General features: G+C 43.1%; 2 protein-coding genes across 3 annotated transcripts; one reads left to right on the top strand and one right to left on the bottom strand.

Moving 5' to 3' along the window:
• Positions 1–5097: 5097 nt before the first annotated feature.
• Positions 5098–18978, bottom strand: LOC139470363 (BTB/POZ domain-containing protein 3-like). Of its 2 annotated transcripts, none has more exons than XM_071252761.1 (3): positions 18919–18978; positions 7087–7422; positions 5098–6522 (listed from the first exon to the last, which is right to left on the bottom strand). In XM_071252761.1, exons 2-3 carry the CDS (start codon positions 7395–7397, stop codon positions 5478–5480), a joined length of 1356 nt encoding a protein of 451 aa, XP_071108862.1. In that variant the 5' UTR covers positions 7398–7422; positions 18919–18978; the 3' UTR covers positions 5098–5477. The 2 variants fall into 2 exon arrangements, with proteins under 2 accessions (XP_071108862.1, XP_071108870.1); XM_071252769.1 differs by lacking the exon at positions 18919–18978 and adding an exon at positions 9016–9081.
• A 1076-nt stretch (positions 18979–20054) lies between these two features.
• On the top strand, positions 20055–22300 carry LOC139470354 (zinc transporter ZIP3-like). The gene has a single exon (XM_071252749.1). The coding sequence runs from the start codon at positions 20201–20203 to the stop codon at positions 21269–21271; it is 1071 nt and encodes a 356-aa protein (XP_071108850.1). The 5' UTR covers positions 20055–20200; the 3' UTR covers positions 21272–22300.
• Positions 22301–26315: the final 4015 nt, after the last annotated feature.

Raw genomic sequence — 26315 nt, 5'->3', positions numbered from 1 at the left:
GTATTGAGTTACACATTCATCATTAACACCTCTGCTTATTAAACATTCTACACCTGTCATGTATAGGGTTAATTTGCTCATTCTAATTATTCATTATAGGGTAATTAGAGTTTTGAAGAAAATATATATTTCTCTAAAGCCAACACAGATACTCTTCCAGGCGGGATGTTTGATATTACATACCTCCTGCTTGTAACATGGCATCTGATATGGAAATAGGTGCTCATAGTGATATGTAAAATAAATCTGTATAATATCGTAACACAGAGTAGTCTACATGTGGGAACAACATTATATATATCTAGGCAAATAACAGTGCAACTTCTATCGTAATGATGCCATCCTCGATTGCCCAGAGCATTATCATGTTAAATACTCTGTCCCCTCCCCTAGCCTCGCGTCAAAGCAGTTGATGTCAGCCTCTTCATTACTCTCGCCAGTTTAGCCTCCCATTGAAATTAGTCTGAACAGTGTAGCCTCCCAGAGAATTACTCTCGCTCACGTGTGTCACTTGACTGAACGGCTATTCCCAGCGTTAAGTTAATTGAATCGGCCTAAAAAAAGGTTAATAATAATAATAATAATAGAATGGTGATATAATACCCTTGGTAATCGAGGATGTAACGATGTCAGGATAAATATAAGTTTTCATCGTAAAAAGACACATATATCTTAGTACACAAAAATTACCATTCTATGGAAACTTGGTCTCAATTGTGACTCATGCGCCCTTTCATCACGCAATACCCTTCACCGGCATATGCATGTATACACCAAGTCTAGCTGTGATCAGCAGCTTATGTCATAAATTCCTTTAACTGTACCTTAAGACATCGAATATGTAAACAAATTCGATTAATTACAATTTCATATCACGATATTGTAAGGACATGACATGATGAGGGCACATCTTCAAAAGTTGGCAAAATAGGTGAAAAACGTGCAACGAGGAAAACAACTACTGGCTTATTGCAAATAGCTGGATAACGGTGTAAGAATCTACATCGAAACGTCGCAATAAACCAGAAGTTGTTTTTCACAAAGTTGTACGTTTTTCCTGGCTATCAGATGTCTATGAATGAGATAGACTTTGCTCATTTTAACTCACGCATGTCTTGGAACTAAATGTATACACACGACTAAGCTGCATTTAGAAGTTGTCAGTAAGCATTTTTGAAATACTTGAACATGAGCAAGAAGGTGACCCGAGCTGATTGTTTCAGGAGAAGTAGATAACAACAGTAGAGACATTGGTGAAGGGTCATGGACTTGTTCATGGTCAGATCTCCCGTGGCAGGGCAAAGTTCATCCTTGGAGGTTCCTTGTAACTATTCTGGTATTTTTAAATATGCCAAAGTAAACACTTGGAATTGTTAGAAAAAAAAGGCCAGTCAACCATTTGAACATGACTTTCACACCATTATTACAAAGTTTTCCGCAAGATTTATATTAAATTCACAGTGAGTCAAAACGGACCCTGGTCACATCCCCTCCTTTGGTAAACTGTCTGTTAACGGTTGATATCATACAGCTCGAGTTATGGTCACAACAAAAAAAGTGTAGGTTTCCGTTTTAATAACTTCCCACTTAGAATCCGGTCCGGATACCTTCCGGAAACCTTTAAAAAATGTAAAGAATTAGGGGTGCATTTTGTTTCCAGAAGGTATCCGCGCCGGATTCAAAGTGGGAAGGTAGCGGAAGGTTTGCGGAAAACGGAAACCAACGCTTATTTGCTGTGGGTAATCGGTTGCTGGTAATCCTTAGAGGAGTGAGTGTAAATATTTGCATCATTCAGCAGCAAATACGTTATGTCATTTAATAGTGAAAGCTTACCACACACAGCAACAAAGCACCAACACTCCACAGGGGAACAGTGCCCAGGATCTGAGCTGGGTGGCTGGAAGTGTGACAACCTCATGACAGTACACACTGGCAACATGTTTCCTGGTAGTGTGCGTACTGTATAACAGTACACAGTGTCGGGGCAGTGCCTTGGCATTGTCATGAAACATCAGGAAACATTATCATTATAAATATACGCATTATCTAAACCACCACGCTGAAGTCTAGCAAACCACAGATGAATAATTGATGGCTTTCAGTCTCGCATAGGAAACTGCTTCACTTGATTGTGTTACTCTCGTCGGTGAAGTACCAGGCGGTGCGTCTATATGTCGGTGCGTGATGGTGTCATTCTATATATTGTGCTTGATGGTGGCACGCTATATGTTGGTGCTTGATAGTGTCTCTCTACATCTTGGTGCTTGATGGTGTCACGCTATATGTTGGTGCGTGATGGTGTCACGCTATATGTTGGTGCTTGATGGTGTCTCTTTATGTTGGTGCTTAATGGTGTCACGCTATATGTTGGTGCTTTATGGTGTTTCTCTATATGTTGGAGCGTGATGGTGTCATTCTATATGTTGCTGCTTGATGGTGTCTCTCTATATGTTGGTGCTTGATGGTGTCATGCTATATGTTGGTGCTTGATGGTGTCTCTCTATATGTTGGTGCTTGATGGTGTCGTGCTATATGTTGGTGCTTGATGGTGTCTCTCTATATGTTGGTGCTTGATGGGGTCATGCTATATGTTGGTGCTTGATGGTGTCTCTCTATATGTTGGTGCTGATGGTGTCATGCTATATGTTGGTGCTTGATGGTGTCTCTCTATATGTTGGTGCTTGATGGTGTCATGCTATATGTTGCTGCTTGATGGGTCTCTCTATATGTTGGTGCTTGATGATGTCGTGCTATACGTTGCTGCTTGATGGTGTCTCTCTATATGTTGGTGCTTGATGGTGTCATGCTATATGTTGGTGCTTGATGGTGTCTCTCTACATCTTGGTGCTTGATGGTGTCTCTCTATATGTTGCTGCGTGATGGTGTCTCTCTATATGTTGGTGCTTGATGGTGTCTCTCTATATGTTGGTGCTTGATGGTGTCTCTCTATATGTTGGTGCTTGATGGTGTCTCTCTATATGTTGGTGCTTGATGTTGTCTCTCTATATGTTGGTGCTTGATGGTGTCACGCTATATATGTAGGTTCTTGATTGTGTCTATCTATATGTTGGTGCTTGATGGTGTCTCTCTATATGTTGGTGAGTATATAATGTGTTGTGAGTGAACAGAATGTGCTGGCGCCGTAACACACGGCACGGGATGAACGCACTGATAACGACCTCCGCCAAGCTACAGACAGCCACACGACATTCAATATCTTCAAGCAAAGGTTTTTGGCAGCGTCATGTACATGCATTCTAATGTCGGTGATTTCACGAACAGCGTCATGAGGCGGGTATGTTATGGCGAAGCAATGGCTTTTCGAGGACAACAGTTACAATGTCGGAACTAAATATAAAAATCTAACGCTAAGGCAGACGCAGCCCAAGTGGGTTATACGCCGGACATGTGAGTCTAACTGCTGCTTCACGTGGCTACGTATCCTTTCAAATAAACCAACAATAGGACTAAATAATGGTACATGAATCATAAAAATATCATGGAATAGGTCCTAACTGAATTCATGTTTTGGATTTGTAATGAGTATATACAGTCATAAGAAACATATATCTCACCTTTGATAAAATAATGCTGCTTCCAAGGAAGGACACCATGAGAGAAAAATAATTATCTTTGAAACAGGAACTAAATAATCGCACTTCAGTCATGAGAAGGTCAAAGACCTGTATAACATAAACTGGCTCTCGAATTCAAGTGGATATTACAATGGGAAGATGTGTTCACATGCATTATTGTTACAGTCAGTCTGTGAAATGACTGAAACATGAGGATGATCGTTGGAGATGCTGACGAGCTATAACTCCCAGTCATCAAGTATACTAGTAACTACCAAGAAGAGTCACTAAACATCCCTCAGGAGAGACACTAAATATAACTCTGGATAGGATAGTCTCTAAACATCACTCAAGATAGTCTCTAAACATCACTCAGGATAGTGTCTGAACATCACTCAGGATAGTGTCTAAACGTCCTTCAGGATTGTCTCCAAACATTAATGGGGAGAGCCATAATAGTCTCTAAACATCACTCAGGATAGTCTTAAAATATAACTCGTGATAGTCACTAAACATCACTCAGGTGAGTCTCTAAACATCACTCAGGAGAGTCTCTAAACATCACCCGGGATAGTGCCCAAACATCACTCAGGATAGTCGCTAAACATCATTCAGGTGAGTGTCTAAACACCACTCGGGAGAGTCTCGAAACATCACCCAGAATAGTCTCCAAACATCATCTAGGATAGTCTCTAAACATCACTCAGGATAGTCTCTAAGCAACACTCAGGAAAGTCACTAAACATCACTAAGGAAAGTCACTTCACACTACTAAGGAGAGTCACTAAACATAAGGAAAGTCTCTAAACACCACTAAGGAGAGTCACTAAACATTACCAAGGAAAGTCTCTAAACATCACCAAGGAAAGTCTCTAAACATCACCAAGGAAAGTCTCCAAACATCAGTAATGAGAGTCACTAACTTAATCCAGTAAGAAATCGAAGTAGATTATGTCAATGGCTTCTACTATACTAATGAATCTGTTGTACGCGCCTGCATGCTTATCTCTACTCACCAGAATCTTTGATAACCGAGGACATTTTATTAAATTGCCAGTCTTTCTATCAAACTTTCATCTCATGTTTCAGTCAATTTGTAAAATGAATTATGTTAGTCAATCTGTAAAGTGACTGAGTGAATTGTTCATTTTACAAACTTACTGACTTTAGACATTGCTTGTGACATATATACCGTCATAAAGTGTAATATATCTACCGTCATATAGTGTAATATATCTACCGTTATATAGTGTAACTAACATACATACCGTTATATAGTGTAACATATATACCGTTAGCGCTGTGTACGTTTGTAAAGGCTTCACAGGCAGCGCAACATAGAGCAATCGTGTTCTGCACATCAGCATCACACAAAGACACGCAACCTCAAATTGTAGCAGATATAAGCAGGAAAACAGTCATCACCCGCAAAGTATTCCCTGCGGAAAAATAAAACCATAAAATATATCGTAAAAGAGAAAAAAATATAAAACAATTAAATGATTGCATAAACGCTTACCGTTGCGATGCTGTATCACAGCATCCCGCCCTGCCTACATGACATGCATAGCATGTGAGTATACACGGGTGTCAACCGTGCCATGGGACGACCCATGCACCCACAAGGGAGTTCAGTAACTCTTGTAATATCAACCTGGTTTCCTTGATTGTCCCACACACTGAACACAATTGGAGGCAAAGCTGGTCGAGGTATTAACACGACACAAAATAAACTGGTGTAGTCCAGATTCAATGAATGACCAATCAGCAACACTGCTCAGAGTAAAGCGGCGTGACAACTTTAGTTACATTACAAAGGGAAGTGTTTGTCAAATGACCACATATGTAATATCATTGTATGTGTGAATGATAGTACTGACGCATCACTTCCACGCTGCCCCGTCACGGCTCCACTATGAAGTGCATTCCAGAGATGTACCCTTCTGTGACGCTGTTATAAAAGGAACTATTCGAGTTGTGGGAAATCTTCCACGTCACGTCCCCGTCTGCATCGTGCACCTCTGAAAAGCCGTTCATGATGCCCCAGTACCTGCTGGGTCCCTTGATGGTGACACTGACGCTGTAGTTGGTGTCAGGGTGGAGGAGGATAGACGCAGGCAGCATGACCTTGAACTGATCGTCTCCGGTGGAGATCTCGCGGTCGCAGCAGTGGTGCAGGATCACTTTCTGCTCCTTGTCCTCTATGGAGATGAGTACGGAGAGTGTTCCGCTTCCGGATCTGGTTGGCGCGAACAACAGAAATGTCAGCAGCTTGACGGTTTTGCTGCATGACACTGTGATGGCATCCGTCACTGGGTTGGCTCCCGTCCACCTGCCGCGAGATCCGAATCTTTCGATAGAGCGAATAGGCTTCAATGAGTTCCTTTTCTTTGTGCAGAATGGTTCGACAGGGAGTTCCGTCAAGGTAAAATGTTCCAATATTTTGACTTTTTCACTGTCTGTTAACACTCCCGCACCTCTAGCCTTCTCGACAAATAGTTTCTGGCTCATTAACGGGAATCTTACAAGATACAATGACTGACCTAATACACATCGCTTTTCGGCGGGAGTTACTGCCCTTTCTTGTCGCTTACATTCGGCCTCCGCCCACTGGAGGGCAGCACCGAAGATGAGGTCCTCTTCCGCCTTGAGGTCATCGTTAGCCAGGATCCTGTCCAGACACTCGTGACTCAGTTCCAGAAAGCTCTCGGATTGGAGAACCTGCTTTGCCTCTCGCTTGATGACGTCCATAGCCTTCTCCTGAAGCCCATCCTCGTCAAACAGACACGCCTGCTGCAGGATTGTGCAAGCGTTGTCAGCAGTGAGAGACATCTCACAGAACTGGAGGCACCGCTGCTCCAGACTCCTGACATTGTACTTCTTGGAGGAGTACAACAAACCAATGACGTTGTCTGGTGTGATGGTGACGTCATTCGTGTACAAGAACCTGGAGAGAAATATGTATATAAAGAATGACGGAGCGGACTGTTTCCTGTTGTATGATGTACAGGTGTATAATAAGTATAAGTCAAATGCAGCACACGCCAGATGACCTACGATCACGCCATGTTTAGGGAATGAATAAACTATTTTTAGCAACCACGACAGCCAGTTAATGCAATCTGAAGAATTGATACTCATGTAAAATAAACTTTGTGTGAACATAAAATTAAGATATCGTTAATGCTTCCCAGTAGAACGTTTTATATGTCATTATTTGACTAGATACAATTGAAGTGTGAAATGTAACTGCTCCATGTCTCGGTCAGTTCCAGTGTGAAGCTAGCCCGGGGACCACTGTATGAACAAATATAGCAATGGTGAGTGAGTGGGTTACGTGTCTAGTCACTGGAGCTGTAACTATTCCTATCTGCTAAGACATCTTCAACAAGTCAAATGCAATTCAATACACATGTTTTAAAGGAAACCATATGCGTATTTTGCCATGAATGTTGAACAAGAGATGGACAACGCGCTCCAATGTTCAAACCTGATAAGTCTGTTGCATTACCTGATGAGACTCCTGAATATAGCGGGGTCAATGTCTGGGATCTCCACCTCCTTCTTCTCGGGCATCGGACCACACAACATCCGGTTAAATACACAGCTGCGACTCACTAAGATATATTTATGGGCTTTGACGGTCTCGCGTTCCTCGCCAACCCGGAAGCTGAGGTCAGTGAGGGACTCGCTCTCCAACATGTGAAGATTGGTTTCCGAGAAGTCTTTGCCCGACTGCCAGTCGTCTACGTATCCCGACTTGTGACGACGTCGTGTTTTGTGCGATGCTTGTGTAGACTTGGACGGCGACGGTGTTGACATGGTTCAGCTGTCATCGGCAGCCACTCTAGAAGAAGAACGAATAACACCATACATTACGCATACACAACGCAATTTGAACGGTCAAACACGTCATACACAACATCATATATACACATAAAGAGACAAACATTCTTTCCATATCCAATAGAAATAACATGTTATGCAACGTCATAAACGACGCCATACGCAACGTCATAGACAATGTCAAACACAACGTCATAAACAACACCAGATACAACGTCACATAAACATATATACGTCATACACAACGTCATACGCAACGCTATATTCACAGTCATACACGGTATGCACGGCCACACACGTCATACACAATGTCATGTACAACATCATAAACAACGCTACACACAACACGGCATGCAACGTCATAAACTACGCCTTTATACAACGTCACATGAACTCATTTATTGTATACTGCATTGAGATATTTTTATGGCAGTGAACATAACACTTGATATGCCGTTGCAGTGAACATAACACTTGATATTTCACTGCAGTGAACATAACACTTGATATTTCACTGCTGTGAACATAACACTTGATATTTCACTGCAGTGAACATAAAACTTGATATTTCACTCCTGTCACAGACAACATCACACCTGTTCTGTACGTCACAGACAACATCATACCCATTCCATACGTCATACACAACACCATACCCCTTCCATACGTCATAGGCAACATCATACCCGTTCTATACGTCATAGACAACATCATACCCGTTCTATACGTCATAGACAACATCATACCCCTTCCATACGTCACAGATAACATCATACCCGTTCTATACGTCATAGACAGCATGATATCCGTTCTATGCGTCACAGACAACATCAGACCTGGATTGTAGTTGAGACCTAACGTGCAATAGAGGAAATATTGAAACCTTTTACAGTTCCTGTGGGTGATCGATCGGCAGCCATTTTTTTATGAATCGATATGTAGACTCTCGATGTCTTGAAACACACGTTCTTTTGTGTTTAAAGGCTGAATATTTTTAAAAGGGGTTTCCGTAGCAATAAGGAAACCTCTTTTTAACAAATCAGAATCAAGCATTCTTGAGTGTGATGGTAAAATTAATGTTCGACAAATCGTGGCGGTATTACGCACTACTGATAAAAAACCGTCAACTTTTAAATGTCCAATCTTTCCCACATCGCCCAGAATCTACTGTCCTACTTCACTAGCGGTTGTAATGTGTTCCCAATTCGTTCATTACTAACAAGAAACTATTACTAGAAAGACATATCTCTTACACTTTGGGAATTTTTAAAATTTTGAAATCTCGTTTTTTATATACCATTCCGCACTCTTAGTACAGTAGTGTCTGTCTTTCCATGTGGAGGTAAGGGAAAGTATCACCGATACATCTTTACTTCAGCTTAATAAATGACTCATGCCAGCTCCCATTCACCTGTACTATGCATTCCACAATGACAGTGGTACCTATACATTTGATTTACTGGTGTCTTATTTTTACAGTTTATTAAACAGTTGGCTGTATGCCAAATGACAAAATCAAGTGACTAAACAGCCTGGACTAACATCCCTGTGTTGACTGCTATTTAATGAGTGAGTGAGTATGGTTTTACACCACCTGTGCATTATTCCGGCAAAATCACAACGGGGGACACCAGAAATGGGCTTCACCCCGACTGCTTTGGAACCTCACTTGAGCATGTTTATAGCATGGACTGAAATCGAAGAGAAACGTTGGAAATAGTTTAGTCTCGGTCAAATGTCGCGTAGTAACCCAGCGTAAATCTGCATGTTCTTGAGTTAAAATTATTCAGAAGGCCGTCATTCACCTGGAAGCCTCCCCTCGTGTCCTGTAGGCGTGTGGTGAGCAGATTGCTTACTTATGTAATTATTCGAACAAGTTCTCGATAACACTTTTGGCATTTCCAATGGTGTAAACGATCTCAAACCATAATGATTTGAAACCAATTATTCAGGCACAATATAATACAGTGCCTTTGGGATGTGCAAAAGGTGAAATACCAGCGAAAGCAAAGGTTGTATGAATCTTCTTAAACTGCCCCCGTTACCAGGATTCAACCAGCAACCATCAAACAGGTTTTGTTCAACTGCCTTCAAAAAATGACACAAAGGTCCAGGGAGACATATCAGTGGATAAGTGTCGGACCAGGGAGACATGTCTCTGTGTATCATTATAGATCCAGGGGAGACATGTCTGTGTGTGTCAGTACAGGACCAGGGAGACATAACAGTGGATAATTGTCGGACCAGGGAGACATGTCTCTGTGTATCATTATAGATCCAGGGGAGACATGTCTGTGTGTGTCAGTACAGGACCAGGGAGACATAACAGTGGATAAGTGTCGGACCAGGGAGACATGTCTCTGTGTATCATTATAGATCCAGGGGAGACATGTCTGTGTGTGTCAGTACAGGACCAGGGAGACATAACAGTGGATAAGTGTCGGACCAGGGAGACATGTCTCTGTGTATCATTATAGATCCAGGGGAGACATGTCTGTGTGTGTCAGTACAGGACCAGGGAGACATAACTGTGGATAAGTGTCGGACCAGGTAGACATGTGTCTGTGTATCATTATAGATCCAGGGGAGACATGTCTGTGTGTGTCAGTACAGGACCAGGGAGACATACCAGTGGATAAGTGTCGGACCAGGGAGACATGTCTGTGTGTGTCGGTATAGAACCAAGGAGACATATCTATGTGTGTAAGTCTGGAACAGGGACACATGTCTGTGTGTTAGTGTAGGAGCAGTAAGACATGTCTATGTGTGTAAGTGTAGGAACAGTAAGACATGTCTGTGTGTGTCAGTGTAGGATCAGTAAGACATGTCTGTGTGTGTTAGTGTAGGAGCAGGAAGACATGTCTCTGTGTAAGTGTAGGAGCAGTAAGACATGTCTGTGTGTGTTAGTGTAGGAGCAGGAAGACATGTCTGTGTGTAAGTGTAGGAACAGGAAGACATGTCTGTGTGTGTTAGTGTAGGAGCAGTAAGACATGTCTGTGTGTTAGTGTAGGAGCAGTAAGACGTGTCTGTGTGTAAGTGTAGGAGCAGTAAGACATGTCTGTGTGTGTTAGTGTAGGAGCAGTAAGACATGTCTGTGTGTTAGTGTAGGAGCAGGAAGACATGTCTGTGTGTGTAAGTGTAGGAGCAGTAAGACATGTCTGTGTGTGTCAGTGCAGGGGCAGCAAGACATGTCTGTGTGTGTTAGTGTAGGAGCAGGAAGACATGTCTGTGTGTGTCAGTGTAGGAGCAGTAAGACATGTCTGTGTGTGTTAGTGTAGGAGCAGTAAGACATGTCTGTGTGTGTTAGTGTAGGAGCAGCAAGACATGTCTGTGTGTTAGTGTACGAGCAGTAAGACATGTCTGTGTGTTAGTGTAGGAGCAGCAATACATGTCTGTGTGTGTAAGTGTAGGAGCAGTAAGACATGTCTGTGTGTGTAAGTGTAGGAGCAGTAAGACATGTCTGTGTGTGTTAGTGTAGGAGCAGGAAGACATGTATGTGTGTGTTAGTGTAGGAGCAGTAAGACATGTCTGTGTGTGTAAGTGTAGGAGCAGTAAGACATGTCTGTGTGTAAGTGTAGGAGCAGGAAGACATGTCTGTGTGTAAGTGTAGGAGCAGTAAGACATGTCTGTGTGTAAGTGTAGGAGCAGTAAGACATGTCTGTGTGTGTTAGTGTAGGAGCAGGAAGACATGTCTGTGTGTGTAAGTGTAGGAGCAGTAAGACATGTCTGTGTGTTAGTGTAGGAGCAGTAAGACATGTCTGTGTGTGTAAGTGTAGGAACAGTAAGACATGTCTGTGTGTGTCAGTGTAGGAGCAGTAAGACATGTCTGTGTGTTAGTGTAGGAGCAGTAAGACATGTCTGTGTGTAAGTGTAGGAGCAGTAAGACATGTCTGTGTGTGTAAGTGTAGGAACAGTAAGACATGTCTGTGTGTGTTAGTGTAGGAGCAGTAAGACATGTCTGTGTGTGTCAGTGTAGGAGCAGTAAGACATGTCTGTGTGTTAGTGTAGGAGCAGTAAGACATGTCTGTGTGTAAGTGTAGGAGCAGTAAGACATGTCTGTGTGTTAGTGTAGGAGCAGGAAGACATGTCTGTGTGTGTTAGTGTAGGAGCAGTAAGACATGTCTGTGTGTAAGTGTAGGAGCAGTAAGACATGTCTGTGTGTGTTAGTGTAGGAGCAGGAAGACATGTATGTGTGTAAGTGTAGGAGCAGTAAGACCTGTGTGTGTGTAAGTCTAGGAGCAGTAAGACATGTCTGTGTGTGTTAGTGTAGGAGCAGTAAGACATGTCTGTGTGTGTTAGTGTAGGAGCAGGAAGACATGTCTGTGTGTGTTAGTGTAGGAGCAGTAAGACATGTCTGTGTGTGTAAGTGTAGAAGAAGTAAGACATGTCTGTGTGTGTAAGTGTAGGAGCAGGAAGACATGTCTGTGTGTGTTAGTGTATGAGCAGTAAGACATGTCTGTGTGTAAGTGTAGGAGCAGTAAGACATGTCTGTGTGTGTAAGTGTAGGAGCAGTAAGACATGTCTGCGTGTAAGTGTAGGAGCAGTAAGACATGTCTGTGTGTAAGTGTAGGAGCAGTAAGACATGTCTGTGTGTGTTAGTGTAGGAGCAGGAAGACATGTCTGTGTGTAAGTGTAGGAGCAGTAAGACATGTCTGTGTGTGTAAGTGTAGGAGCAGTAAGACATGTCTGTGTGTAAGTGTAGGAGCAGTAAGACATGTCTGTGTGTGTAAGTGTAGGAGCAGTAAGACATGTCTGTGTGTAAGTGTAGGAGCAGTAAGACATGTCTGTGTGTGTTAGTGTAGGAGCAGTAAGACATGTCTGTGTGTAAGTGTAGGAGCAGTAAGACATGTCTGTGTGTGTTAGTGTAGGAGCAGGAAGACATGTCTGTGTGTAAGTGTAGGAGCAGTAAGACATGTCTGTGTGTGTAAGTGTAGGAACAGTAAGACATGTCTGTGTGTGTCAGTGTAGGAGCATGAAGATATGTCTGTGTGTTAGTGTAGGAGCAGGAAGACATGTCTGTGTGTGTAAGTGTAGGAGCAGTAAGACATGTCTGTGTGTAAGTGTAGGAGCAGTAAGACATGTCTGTGTGTTAGTGTAGGAGCAGGAAGACATGTCTGTGTGTTAGTGTAGGAGCAGTAAGACATGTCTGTGTGTGTTAGTGTAGGAGCAGGAAGACATGTCTGTGTGTTAGTGTAGGAGCAGGAAGACATGTCTGTGTGTGTTAGTGTAGGAGCAGTAAGACATGTCTGTGTGTAAGTGTAGGAGCAGTAAGACATGTCTGTGTGTGTTAGTGTAGGAGCAGGAAGACATGTCTGTGTGTAAGTGTAGGAGCAGTAAGACATGTCTGTGTGTGTAAGTGTAGGAGCAGTAAGACATGTCTGTGTGTAAGTGTAGGAGCAGTAAGACATGTCTGTGTGTAAGTGTAGGAGCAGTAAGACATGTCTGTGTGTGTTAGTGTAGGAGCAGGAAGACATGTCTGTGTGTAAGTGTAGGAGCAGTAAGACATGTCTGTGTGTGTTAGTGTAGGAGCAGGAAGACATGTCTGTGTGTGTAAGTGTAGGAGCAGTAAGACATGTCTGTGTGTGTCAGTGTAGGAGCAGTAAGACATGTCTGTGTGTTAGTGTAGGAGCAGTAAGACATGTCTGTGTGTAAGTGTAGGAGCAGTAAGACATGTCTGTGTGTTAGTGTAGGAGCAGGAAGACATGTCTGTGTGTGTTAGTGTAGGAGCAGTAAGACATGTCTGTGTGTAAGTGTAGGAGCAGTAAGACATGTCTGTGTGTGTTAGTGTAGGAGCAGGAAGACATGTATGTGTGTAAGTGTAGGAGCAGTAAGACCTGTGTGTGTGTAAGTCTAGGAGCAGTAAGACATGTCTGTGTGTGTTAGTGTAGGAGCAGTAAGACATGTCTGTGTGTGTTAGTGTAGGAGCAGGAAGACATGTCTGTGTGTGTTAGTGTAGGAGCAGTAAGACATGTCTGTGTGTGTAAGTGTAGAAGAAGTAAGACATGTCTGTGTGTGTAAGTGTAGGAGCAGGAAGACATGTCTGTGTGTGTTAGTGTATGAGCAGTAAGACATGTCTGTGTGTAAGTGTAGGAGCAGTAAGACATGTCTGTGTGTGTAAGTGTAGGAGCAGTAAGACATGTCTGTGTGTAAGTGTAGGAGCAGTAAGACATGTCTGTGTGTAAGTGTAGGAGCAGTAAGACATGTCTGTGTGTGTTAGTGTAGGAGCAGGAAGACATGTCTGTGTGTAAGTGTAGGAGCAGGAAGACATGTCTGTGTGTGTAAGTGTAGGAGCAGTAAGACATGTCTGTGTGTAAGTGTAGGAGCAGTAAGACATGTCTGTGTGTGTAAGTGTAGGAGCAGTAAGACATGTCTGTGTGTAAGTGTAGGAGCAGTAAGACATGTCTGTGTGTGTTAGTGTAGGAGCAGTAAGACATGTCTGTGTGTAAGTGTAGGAGCAGTAAGACATGTCTGTGTGTGTTAGTGTAGGAGCAGGAAGACATGTCTGTGTGTAAGTGTAGGAGCAGTAAGACATGTCTGTGTGTGTAAGTGTAGGAACAGTAAGACATGTCTGTGTGTGTCAGTGTAGGAGCATGAAGATATGTCTGTGTGTTAGTGTAGGAGCAGGAAGACATGTCTGTGTGTTTAAGTGTAGGAGCAGTAAGACATGTCTGTGTGTAAGTGTAGGAGCAGTAAGACATGTCTGTGTGTTAGTGTAGGAGCAGGAAGACATGTCTGTGTGTTAGTGTAGGAGCAGTAAGACATGTCTGTGTGTGTTAGTGTAGGAGCAGGAAGACATGTCTGTGTGTTAGTGTAGGAGCAGGAAGACATGTCTGTGTGTGTTAGTGTAGGAGCAGTAAGACATGTCTGTGTGTAAGTGTAGGAACAGTAAGACATGTCTGTGTGTGTTAGTGTAGGAGCAGGAAGACATGTCTGTGTGTAAGTGTAGGAGCAGTAAGACATGTCTGTGTGTGTAAGTGTAGGAGCAGTAAGACATGTCTGTGTGTAAGTGTAGGAGCAGTAAGACATGTCTGTGTGTGTTAGTGTAGGAGCAGTAAGACATGTCTGTGTGTATAAGTGTAGGAGCAGTAAGACATGTCTGTGTGTTAGTGTAGGAGCAGTAAGACATGTCTGTGTGTAAGTGTAGGAGCAGTAAGACATGTCTGTGTGTGTTAGTGTAGGAGCAGTAAGACATGTCTGTGTGTAAGTGTAGGAGCAGTAAGACATGTCTGTGTGTAAGTGTAGGAGCAGTAAGACATGTCTGTGTGTGTAAGTGTAGGAACAGTAAGACATGTCTGTGTGTGTTAGTGTAGGAGCAGGAAGACATGTCTGTGTGTGTTAGTGTAGGAGCAGGAAGACATGTCTGTGTGTTAGTGTAGGAGCAGTAAGACATGTCTGTGTGTGTAAGTGTAGGAACAGTAAGACATGTCTGTGTGTGTCAGTGTAGGAGCAGGAAGACATGTGTGTGTGTTAGTGTAGGAGCAGGAAGACATGTCTGTGTGTGTAAGTGTAGGAGCAGTAAGACATGTCTGTGTGTTAGTGTAGGAGCAGTAAGACATGTCTGTGTGTGTAAGTGTAGGAGCAGTAAGACATGTCTGTGTGTAAGTGTAGGGGCAGTAAGACATGTCTGTTTGTGTTAGTGATGGAGCAGTAAGACATGTCTGTGTGTGTCAGTGTAGGAGCAGTAAGACATGTCTGTGTGTGTTAGTGTAGGAGCAGTAAGACATGTCTGTGTGTGTTAGTGTAGGAGCAGTAAGACATGTCTGTGTTTGTGAGTGTAGGAGCAGTAAGACATGTCTTTGTTTGTGAGTGTAAGGGCAGTAAGAGATGTCTGTGTTTGTGAGTGTAGGAGCAGTAAGACATGTCTGTGTGTGTTAGTGTAGGAGCAGTAAGACATGTCTGTGTGTGTAAGTGTAGGAACAGTAAGACATGTCTGTGTGTGTTAGTGTAGGATCAGTAAGACATGTCTGTGTGTGTTAGTGTAGGAGCAGTAAGACATGTCTGTTTGTGTTAGTGTAGGATCAGTAAGACATGTCTGTGTGTGTAAGTGTAGGAGCAGTAAGACATGTCTGTGTGTTAGTGTAGGATCAGTAAGACATGTCTGTGTGTGTTAGTGTAGGAGCAGTAAGACATGTCTGTGTGTGTAAGTGTAGGAACAGTAAGACATGTCTGTGTGTGTCAGTGTAGGAGCAGGAAGACATGTCTGTGTGTTAGTGTAGGAGCAGGAAGACATGTCTGTGTGTGTAAGTGTAGGAGCAGTAAGACATGTCTGTGTGTAATTGTAGGAGCAGTAAGACATGTCTGTGTGTTAGTGTAGGAGAAGGAAGACATGTCTGTGTGTTAGTGTAGGAGCAGTAAGACATGTCTGTGTGTGTTAGTGTAGGAGCAGGAAGACATGTCTGTGTGTTAGTGTAGGAGCAGGAAGACATGTCTGTGTGTGTTAGTGTAGGAGCAGTAAGACATGTCTGTGTGTAAGTGTAGGAGCAGTAAGACATGTCTGTGTGTGTTAGTGTAGGAGCAGGAAGACATGTCTGTGTGTAAGTGTAGGAGCAGTAAGACATGTCTGTGTGTGTAAGTGTAGGAGCAGTAAGACATGTCTGTGTGTAAGTGTAGGAGCAGTAAGACATGTCTGTGTGTAAGTGTAGGAGCAGTAAGACATGTCTGTGTGTGTTAGTGTAGGAGCAGGAAGACATGTCTGTGTGTAAGTGTAGGAGCAGTAAGACATGTCTGTGTGTGTTAGTGTAGGAGCAGGAAGACATGTCTGTGTGTGTAAGTGTAGGAGCAGTAAGACATGTCTGTGTGTGTTAGTGTAGGAGCAGTAAGACATGTCTGTGTGTATAAGTGTAGGAGCAGTAAGACATGTCTGTGTGTTAGTGTAGGAGCAGTAAGACATGTCTGTGTGTAAGTGTAGGAGCAGTAAGACATGTCTGTGTGTAAGTGTAGGAGCAGGAAGACATGTCTGTGTGTGTTAGTGTAGGAACAGTAAGACATGTCTGTGTTTGTGAGTGTAGGAACAGTAAGACATGTCTGTGTGTGTAAGTGTAGGAGCAGGAAGACATGTCTGTGTGTAAGTGTAGGAGCAGTAAGACATGTCTGTGTGTGTAAGTGTAGGAGCAGTAAGACATGTCTGTGTGTAAGTGTAGGAGCAGTAAGACATGTCTGTGTGTAAGTGTAGGAGCAGTAAGACATGTCTGTGTGTGTTAGTGTAGGAGCAGGAAGACATGTCTGTGTGTAAGTGTAGGAGCAGTAAGACATGTCTGTGTGTGTTAGTGTAGGAGCAGTAAGACATGTCTGTGTGTAAGTGTAGGAGCAGTAAGACATGTCTGTGTGTAAGTGTAGGAGCAGTAAGACATGTCTGTGTGTGTAAGTGTAGGAACAGTAAGACATGTCTGTGTGTGTTAGTGTAGGAGCAGGAAGACATGTCTGTGTGTGTTAGTGTAGGAGCAGGAAGACATGTCTGTGTGTTAGTGTAGGAGCAGTAAGACATGTCTGTGTGTGTAAGTGTAGGAACAGTAAGACATGTCTGTGTGTGTCAGTGTAGGAGCAGGAAGACATGTGTGTGTGTTAGTGTAGGAGCAGGAAGACATGTCTGTGTGTGTAAGTGTAGGAGCAGTAAGACATGTCTGTGTGTTAGTGTAGGAGCAGTAAGACATGTCTGTGTGTGTAAGTGTAGGAGCAGTAAGACATGTCTGTGTGTGTTAGTGTAGGATCAGTAAGACATGTCTGTGTGTGTTAGTGTAGGAGCAGTAAGACATGTCTGTTTGTGTTAGTGTAGGATCAGTAAGACATGTCTGTGTGTGTAAGTGTAGGAGCAGTAAGACATGTCTGTGTGTTAGTGTAGGATCAGTAAGACATGTCTGTGTGTGTTAGTGTAGGAGCAGTAAGACATGTCTGTGTGTGTCAGTGTAGGAACAGTAAGACATGTCTGTGTGTGTTAGTGTAGGATCAGTAAGACATGTCTGTGTGTGTAAGTGTAGGAGCAGTAAGACATGTCTGTGTGTGTTAGTGTAGGATCAGTAAGACATGTCTGTGTGTGTAAGTGTAGGAACAGTAAGACATGTCTGTGTGTGTTAGTGTATGATCAGTAAGACATGTCTGTGTGTGTTAGTGTAGGAGCAGTAAGACATGTCTGTGTGTGTTAGTGTAGGAACAGTAAGACATGTCTGTGTGTGTTAGTGTAGGAGCAGTAAGACATGTCTGTGTGTAAGTGTAGGAACAGTAAGACATGTCTGTGTGTGTTAGTGTAGGAACAGTAAGACATGTCTGTTTGTGTTATTGTAGGACCAGGGAGAAATGCTTGTTTGTCTTAGTGTATGGCATGGGATACATGTCTGTGTGTGTTTAAGTGCAGCGTAGTGTGGTCGGTTCTCCGAGCACGACCTGTATGTGCACCCTGCACGGAATCTGCTGTCTAGTGTGACACACGCACGGTATGACTCAGCCCGCGGCCACGTCCGCGTCTCATCTGCTGCTAGGTATCCTCAGTCGTCAACGTAATCGATTATTGTAGAAAGGGTTGAATGCAAATATATGCACATTGTAAAGAAATACAACAGCGTAGGAAAAATATAATTTTTGAAAGCCTTATTCTGTTTTTCTGTTTATGTTTTCAGCACATTGTATATACAAAGTATCGTTTCGGCATTAGAATGATATCTAATTATTTATTAATTAGGGGGAAAAGACCTTCCGTAAAAACTGAAGCATGCATGATTTGAGACTTTGGTATTTGGTACATGCTGAGAGCATTCCGCATGCACAGGTGCGAAAACCCGTAAACAGATCAAAATAATGAATGCTTGCAATACGCTACCAACGGCACCTGTTGAGATGGTGCGTGTGGTGTGTGTATAGTTCCCCTCGTATGTCATTATAAGACATTGCACTGTGGTGTAATGCTTATATAAAGCACGTCCCTCGTGACCTGACACTGAAGACGAACCTTGGCGAATCCATGTGTGCATCCTTTCAATCAATCTATATGGAGCACAAGCATACGACACAGGTAGCAACAAATATATAAGAAAGGACGACATGGATGGTGTTGTGACAATGTGATTGTAATCATCCTGAAACTGTAATATGACTCACATCACTGCTCCGTGTGGCGGCTGGTACTATATAGTCACTGGTAACACGGCCGTCAAACAGGAGACCGCCATGCGGCAAGATATCGATGATACAACAGCTAGTTCATTACAATATACAATGAATCATGGTGGTAGAACGTTGAATGACGACACAACTACAGTACGTCTTACCTAGGTGTTGACGGTGTCTGGGGGAGCTAGTGGTATAGAGGGGCGAGTGAATTCCAACAGATCTGTAAATGGACTTAGATCGATAACCAGACTACCAGGAAGCCACCGGATTGGCAAACAACAATAACTAGGCCTGTGCCACAAGTGGGGATCTAGCCCTCAGCCTGAGCACGCCAGCCATAGTTGTCTGATTCCTACACATTCTGTAATTACAGGGGATGATGAAAGCCAAGAAATACCTTTCAGACCAGTAATTATATCTGGCCAGCATCGTGCTCCTATCTCGTGTCCTGGAAGTCAGCACTGGGCATGTCACATGATGGTCACGTGGTCCAAATCTGCAACCAATCATATCGATTTTTCAGCAGTGCGCCCCAGGTTCCGCTAGGTCTGTGGTTGAAAGCTGACATTGGGTTTACTGTGAATGGGATGTGCATGATGGAAGATGCGTAAGTGCTTTATCACTCCGAGGTTCCCAAGTGTCGCTGTAGCCTCAGCAGAATTATCAATAATATAAAACAATACTAGAATATATATATTTGGTGACGGATTGAAAGTACTGACTACCCTGCAACATTGCTAGCGGTTCTGATTAGATTAGATTTTAAAGACTTTGTATACTTTCAATGTACATCTTGTAAAAAAACAAAATATGGAGTATGTTTTTTTATACATGATATTTAATATGCATAAAATCGATTGTGATTGAGCTATTTCTGTTTTTAATAAGCCATGTTCTATGTTCTTATGTTCAATGCATGTCATGATGTTGGAAACTCTGTATAGATATTGTAATGTGAGTTGTGTTTCTGTCCATTTCGTGTTGGCGGGTAATTCGGATTATGAACACAGGGACACACTCTGCCTCAAGGCGATCGTAGTGCTAAGATGACCGAAACTTCCATCTTCAACATAGGCTTACGACAGTCGTAGCGCTGCGACCGCTTTGTGGAACCGGGCCCGGGATCCAAAGTCGTACTGTGCGGAATTGGCCTGTTGGACGTCACTGACCACTGTGCAGAAACGGCGTCGCATTGGAATGTTGAGGTTTGTATATTCATTTAGTTTTGAAATATTAAATCTGCCAGAGAAAAACATGCCGACAGCACGCCTTGGAAGGGAGACAACCCGTAATCAGGCATTTCCCAACAGTGCAATATCCATAACCCAAGACTGAACAACAAACTAATGTAATTGAGATAATCGATATCTGTGTTATCTTAAGTGTACGTGTCACGTTCATAGTGACACTTTCAGGGTGTGATGATGAGAGTGGGACAGACAGGCTTCAGTGATAAGGGAGATACTGCATCACGTGACGTGGATACGGAGGGTGCGGCACACAGACACCATCACATCAAACAGCTGCACCTGATCTGTGGACATTGACGCGAGTTGGTGGAAGGCGCCACACTTGGATTGTTGACAACCTGTAGCCTGAACAATCCCTAGTAGACGCCACCCAAAGCAGGGAGGAGTCTTGTGTCTAGACGGACTTGACGCTGACGTTACACGTACACCATGGAAACTTTGTATGTGAAGATTATATCAATAGGTGTCATATTCCTCGTCACCTTCCTCGGTGCAGTCCTCCCCTACGTCCTGCTTCGCAAGCTCTTACAGAAGAAAACGTTTGCAAGCGACAACATACTTTTACTGCAGAGTTTCGCCGGAGGAATATTCCTAGCCACTTGTCTTGTGCATCTCCTACCCGGGGCACGTGAAGCCATGACACGTGCCTTCCCGGAGGTGACGTACCCTGTGACCGAGGCGTGTGTTGGAATCGGGTTCCTGATTATGTACGTGACGGAGAACCTTCTGAAAATGTGTAAAGAGTCCTCCGTGGAATCCAACACCACAGTCACTGTCAATTACAGTAAGAATTCACAGGCCCAGGAAATCACCAAAAGAGCTTCCGGTAACCCTCAATACATTCGCTACGGATCTGTAGGGGAATCGGACGGCAGCACCGAGAGCTGTCTGACGTCACGCGACATCGACAGAGACTTGAACAACTCCAGTGACGATGTGAACGTGACTAACACGGAACCCGTAGAGGACAACGGGGTCGCTGATATCCAGGTGACGGTGCAGGACACTACTTCCGGTCAACCACAGCCGGTCGACATGAGCGGCTTCCGGTCGTTTGTTCTGTTCATAGCATTGTCTCTACACACCGTGTTCGATGGCTTTGTGATAGGTATACAGACGAGTACTAACTTAGTGTGGACATTGCTGGTGGCCATGAGCTTCCACAAAGCTCTGGTCGCGTTCAGCCTCGGTCTAAGTTTTGTTGAGTCCCACACCAAAACCCCCCGCTCAGCTTTGTTTTATCTCATCTTCTTCTCTACTGTAGCGCCCCTGGGGGCCGGCGTGGGTACCGCCCTAACGGAGAGCAGATTGAGTACTGAGGGTCAAGCATATGCCGCTGGGTTCCTCCAGTCGCTGGCTACCGGGACCTTCATGTTTGTCACGTTTTTCGAGTGTCTGCAGGCTGATCTGTCCGGGAAACGACATTTAATCAAACTGATGCTGGTCATTGTAGGATTTAGCTGTGTTGCCGGTTTGCGGTTTGGTATAAGTGACGGGTAACCGAATGGAACATTTGATGCACCTTAATAGTCACCTTGTTGGGACACGTTCAATACGCTGTGCAGAGTTGCGTCCCTTAGGCGGGCCAGTATCCTGTTATCGTGGGTAGGAATCTAATAAACACCCACAGTGTAATCCATACATATGACTCAAAATAACATGGACCACGGACAATAAGCCAGCATAGAGCAGATTATTCTCCTTGTTTCGGTGAGTCATCCACAGGGGTAATACCAGTGTAACACTGTGTGGGGTACTTTCTCGGGGATATATCACTATTTTGTCGGCCAATGATTTCTTTTATTCTACATGACCCACATATCGCTTTCTTCATTTTGGAGCAGCGTTACATGAACAGCCCGTCAATGGCCGACATCTGCATTAGGTTACAGAGATATCACCGCCGAGACCTGGAGCTATCGCCAGTGAGAGTTGACTGATTGTGACGTTATCAGTGTCGACTGTGTCAACAACTACAGATATAGAACTCTAAATAACACTGCTTAAAACAGAAACTGATGCGTCTGTTCCACAAGGATGTAAAGAGGAGCATCCCATCTCGATTCTAGTATTAGCACAGTATTCTAGAGTTCGATTCAGTTTAGTTCCAAAGTGAAGGATGGTGATGTTGTAGCCTAGTGGTTAAAGCGTTCGCTCGTCACACCGAAGACCTGGGTTCGATTCCCCACATGGGTACAATGTGTGAAGCCCATTACTGGTGTCCCCCGTCGTGATTTTGCTGAAATATTGCTTAAAGCGGCGTAAAACCATAGTCACTCACTCACTCGTAAGTGAAGGCCATCGGTCCATGGTTATATTTGTATTACAATGGACCTGATGTCTTCAGATCTAACTGTTCTGACAATAATGTACTTCGAAGTGACATCGCTTCATAAATATAGATAGATAGATCAGTTGCAGACATAATGATATGATTACATTTTTGTTTGGTTGCATATTCATAATATTTCTTTGGTAAGTAATCCACCCGTAGCTTGTTACGACCAGGCAAAAGGTGATATTCGTCCTTTACATGAAAAAGAACCCATGTCAACCATTCTAAAAGTATTGACGTTCACACAGCTAAGGTACAGCTCCGTACCAAACGATACCTTGAATACAGGACAAGATAAAGATTAACTATCCTTTTCCAGAATACCAATCCTGTTCATGACTAAATATTCAGACACAACATAAATTCTGACAAAAACGATTGAGGATGACAATCCACTGGCTTTTCCAAAGAGAACCAATACCCCACCTGAACAGTAACGATTTACATTTTGATTACTTTCTGTCTGAAGCATCATAATAATGTCTCTGGATGGCAATAAATCGGACATTCTCAATAACTTGCTATTGTTACGCGATCATTCCCAAGTGGAAACGCAAGTGTGAAGCCAGACATGGTTCTCGCTCTCATAAAGGTACAGATAGCCTTTTAGAAACTGTCACAACACAAAACTGGACCGTTACTTTACCGCCATACGCTACGAAAGGGAACCGCTACCACAGCTTAGTGGATTCACTGATGTCACTGACTTACGTATGGAACTACCCTCGGAGTGTACACATGACGACAGGGCAGACTTGAGCCTGTAAACGAGGTAAGAGATGTGTACTCAGATGTGAAGAATAAGATCACGCAAAACCAGACCGCCATTACCTACTATTTTGATGACAAATGCGCCTTCTCTTATAAGGCGTCAACGTCACGAACTGGAAGCCTGTGTGAAGTTCATGTCTGAATTCCGAGAAAGCTGCCTACTTTGTTTCAATGAAACTTGGTTAAACGCTGCCATAGAAAACTCTAGCCTCGAAATTGATGGTTTCGGAACGCCATTCACTATTGATACAGACGTCAACATAACTGGAAAACCTATCGGAGGTGGTGTTTGTTTACACAAGGTGTTGTAAGCATGTATAGCGAGGGACATGTTGTGTACCGAAGAGGTGGAGCTACTCTCTTGTGCCTCCTGTCGCTAACAACAACAGGGCTGCTGACGTCATTTATAAACATTCATTACATGGGGATAAACTTGGTGACCTTGCTGTTAAGGAACCAAAATGTTTTCTTGGGGATTGTAATGCCTGCAGTCTCAAGAACACATTGCCTTCTTACAGTCAGTATGTAACAAGAACGGCACGGAAAGGTAGGACGACTGACCTGTTATGGCAATGTCAAGGACGCTGTTATGGCAATGTCAAGGACGCTTTCAAATCTTAGGCTAAAGCTCCGCCGGAAACATCTGATCCAAATATAGTCTATTTAGCTCCTTCCTACACGCAAAAGTTAAAATCCGCCAAACCAACATTAAGATCGGTGAAATCTCGGATACTACATTCTCTTTATCAATTGAAAGGGTGCCTTGCTTGGGACGTATTCGTGAATTGGAGCACGGACCTTGAGGGACTGATTGATGTTGTAACTCATTACATAACTTCAGAGTTGACTGTTTTGTGCCTTCAAACTGTCAAGATCTTTCCGAACAATAAGACGTGGAAAACAAAAGTACTAAATGAAAAGGAAAGGGCTGTTTGTGCTGGGGACAAATTGAAGGTTGCAACTGTTCAGAAAGAAATATCATGTGCCACGGAAAAATGTAAACAATACACGTCAAAAAAAGAAAGACAGTTTGCTGATTGTGATCTTCGACGGGCTTGGAAGGGCGTTAAGGCAGTGGTTGACACAGATAAGAAACGAGCAGAAATAAGTGTTGCATATAACTTGTAACTTGAACTTTGCCAATAGTTGAATGTGTTCAACGCTAGCTTTGACACTACAGTCTGCAAAGCTAAAGGTCCTGATGATCTATGTGGGCTGGTGTTAAAGGAATGGCGTGATATATATATATATATATATATATGTAAACATTTTGAAACTTCCAAATGAATTCATTTGTACGAATCTTGATTGCTGACTTCTCCCCTGCTTTTAGTACCATACAGCCTCAATTGAATATGCACAAAAATAAATTGGATGTCTGTTAATTCAACAATTATTAAATGGATAGAATCTTTTCTTGTAAAGTTAACAAACCACAGCCAGTGACTGTAAATGGCGTAAATTCATCTGTGACCTTTACACCTACGGGTGCCCCTCAAGGATGTGTGCTCTCTCCTGTTTTATTTGTTTCATGCACAAATGACTGTATCAGTAATTTAAAGACTCGTTTAACCGTTAAGTTTGCAGGTGACGCAGCGCTGGCCGGAATTATAAAGCGGTCTGAAATTGATTATCGATACCAAATTTCGAAATGTGTCAAATAGTGCAAGGGTAATTATCTTTCTCTGAATGTTAAAATGACATAGGGATTTTAGATCTCAGAAAAAAGCAGACTGACATTCTGCCAGTGGTTAATGGTTACGAAAATATTGACTTGGTTGAACAATATAAGTATCTTGGTGCCATTATTGATTCGAAAATCACTTGGAATGCTGACACGGAGCATATTCATATAAAAAGTGCCAAAAGCAATTGTATTTCTTTCGGCGTCTTAGGTATCTTTAATTTGATAATGCAATATTCTCTCAGTTTTATAGAAAATTTCAAAGCATTTTAGCTTTTAATTTTAACTGCTGGTATGGGAGCATGTCTGTTCCGATAAATCTAAATTTCATAAAATTTCAAAAACCTAAAGCAAACTCTCACTTACCCAATTTTAACACATGGGCGATATGTATGACCAGCAAATTGTCAAAAACATGCGTAATAAAATGACAGCAGTCATTTTCTTCATTCCGAATATCAGTTTCAACCTTCTGGCCGCCGACTGCGCATGCCGATGCTAAAAACAAACAGGGCCCGGAAATAAGTCATCCAGCAAGTATTAGTCTTTTAAATGTTTAGGTGATTGATACATGTTATCAGTTCGCTGTACACAAATCTTAGCCTGTCATTATCCCTTTTATTAAAGTTTACTCTTGCTGTGATATAAATACATATATACTCAACAACAAAAGTTCCTGTGAAACCAATATGTTTGTGTATTTTCAAACAAGTAAAGTTTGGTTTTCAATATTGTAGTACATGTATGGAATCAAGTCACAAAAACGCAACTGCTACAGAAAAGCATCCATTTCCCTGCAAAAGTTGACTTTTATGCAAGCCCCATGCATTTCACTACCAAAGAATGGGTATGAAAACATGTGCGTTAACGGGATTCCATATGCATTGTTAAGCATCGTGCTGACAACAACCACTCAGAAAAACAACAAAATTCCACATTCATTGTTCAACATTACGAAATGCCACGCCTGTCCGAAAATGAGCGTCTGCGAGCCATTGGTATGCTTGAAGCAGGATCGAGTCAACGTGATGTTGCAAGACAAGTTAACGTCCACAGAAACACCATTTGGTGTTTATGGCAACAGACGAATGCAGTCAGAGACCATCCTCAGAGTGGCAGGAATCGACAAGACAACTGGATTCGAACAACACACCTACGAAATCGATTCCAGCCAGCAACAGTGACTGCAAGAAGCATCCCTGGCCTTCGACGAATATCTTCACAAACCGTACGTCGTCGACTCAGATGTGCAGGGATTGTCGCCAGAAGACCCGCAAGACGTCCCATTTTGACAGGAAACCACCGTCAAGCACGTCTACAGTGGTGCAGACAGCGTCTACGTTTGACGGCCATGCACTGGGGACAAGTTCTATTCACTGACGAGTCTCGTTTTCACCTCAGCCACAGCGCTGGACGGATTCGAGTACCGACGTCGAGGTGCACGTTACGTCAATCATTGTATCATGGAAGAAGATCGGTTCAGAGGCGGCAGCGTTATGGTATGGGATGGGATTACAGCAAGACAGAGGACCCGTTTGATAGTGGTAGAGGGAAATCTCGATGGACAGCGTTACCGCGACGAGATCATCGGCCCAGTTGTTCTACCGTTTTTGTGTCGTCATGGCCCAGGCATTACTTTCAACATGACAACGCCCGGCCTCATATAGCTCGACTTGTTCAGGATTCTCGGCAACAAAACAACGTGAATGTCATCCCCTGGCCGGCTCGCTCCCCTGACCTCTCACCAATCGAGG

The sequence above is a fragment of the Haliotis cracherodii genome, unplaced genomic scaffold, assembly GCF_022045235.1.
Source record: "Haliotis cracherodii isolate W230 unplaced genomic scaffold, xgHalCrac1.p SCAF_1, whole genome shotgun sequence".
Lineage (NCBI taxonomy): Eukaryota > Metazoa > Mollusca > Gastropoda > Lepetellida > Haliotidae > Haliotis > Haliotis cracherodii.
Note: the sequence above shows the minus strand (reverse complement) of the source record. Positions and strands in the feature narration are given on the sequence as shown.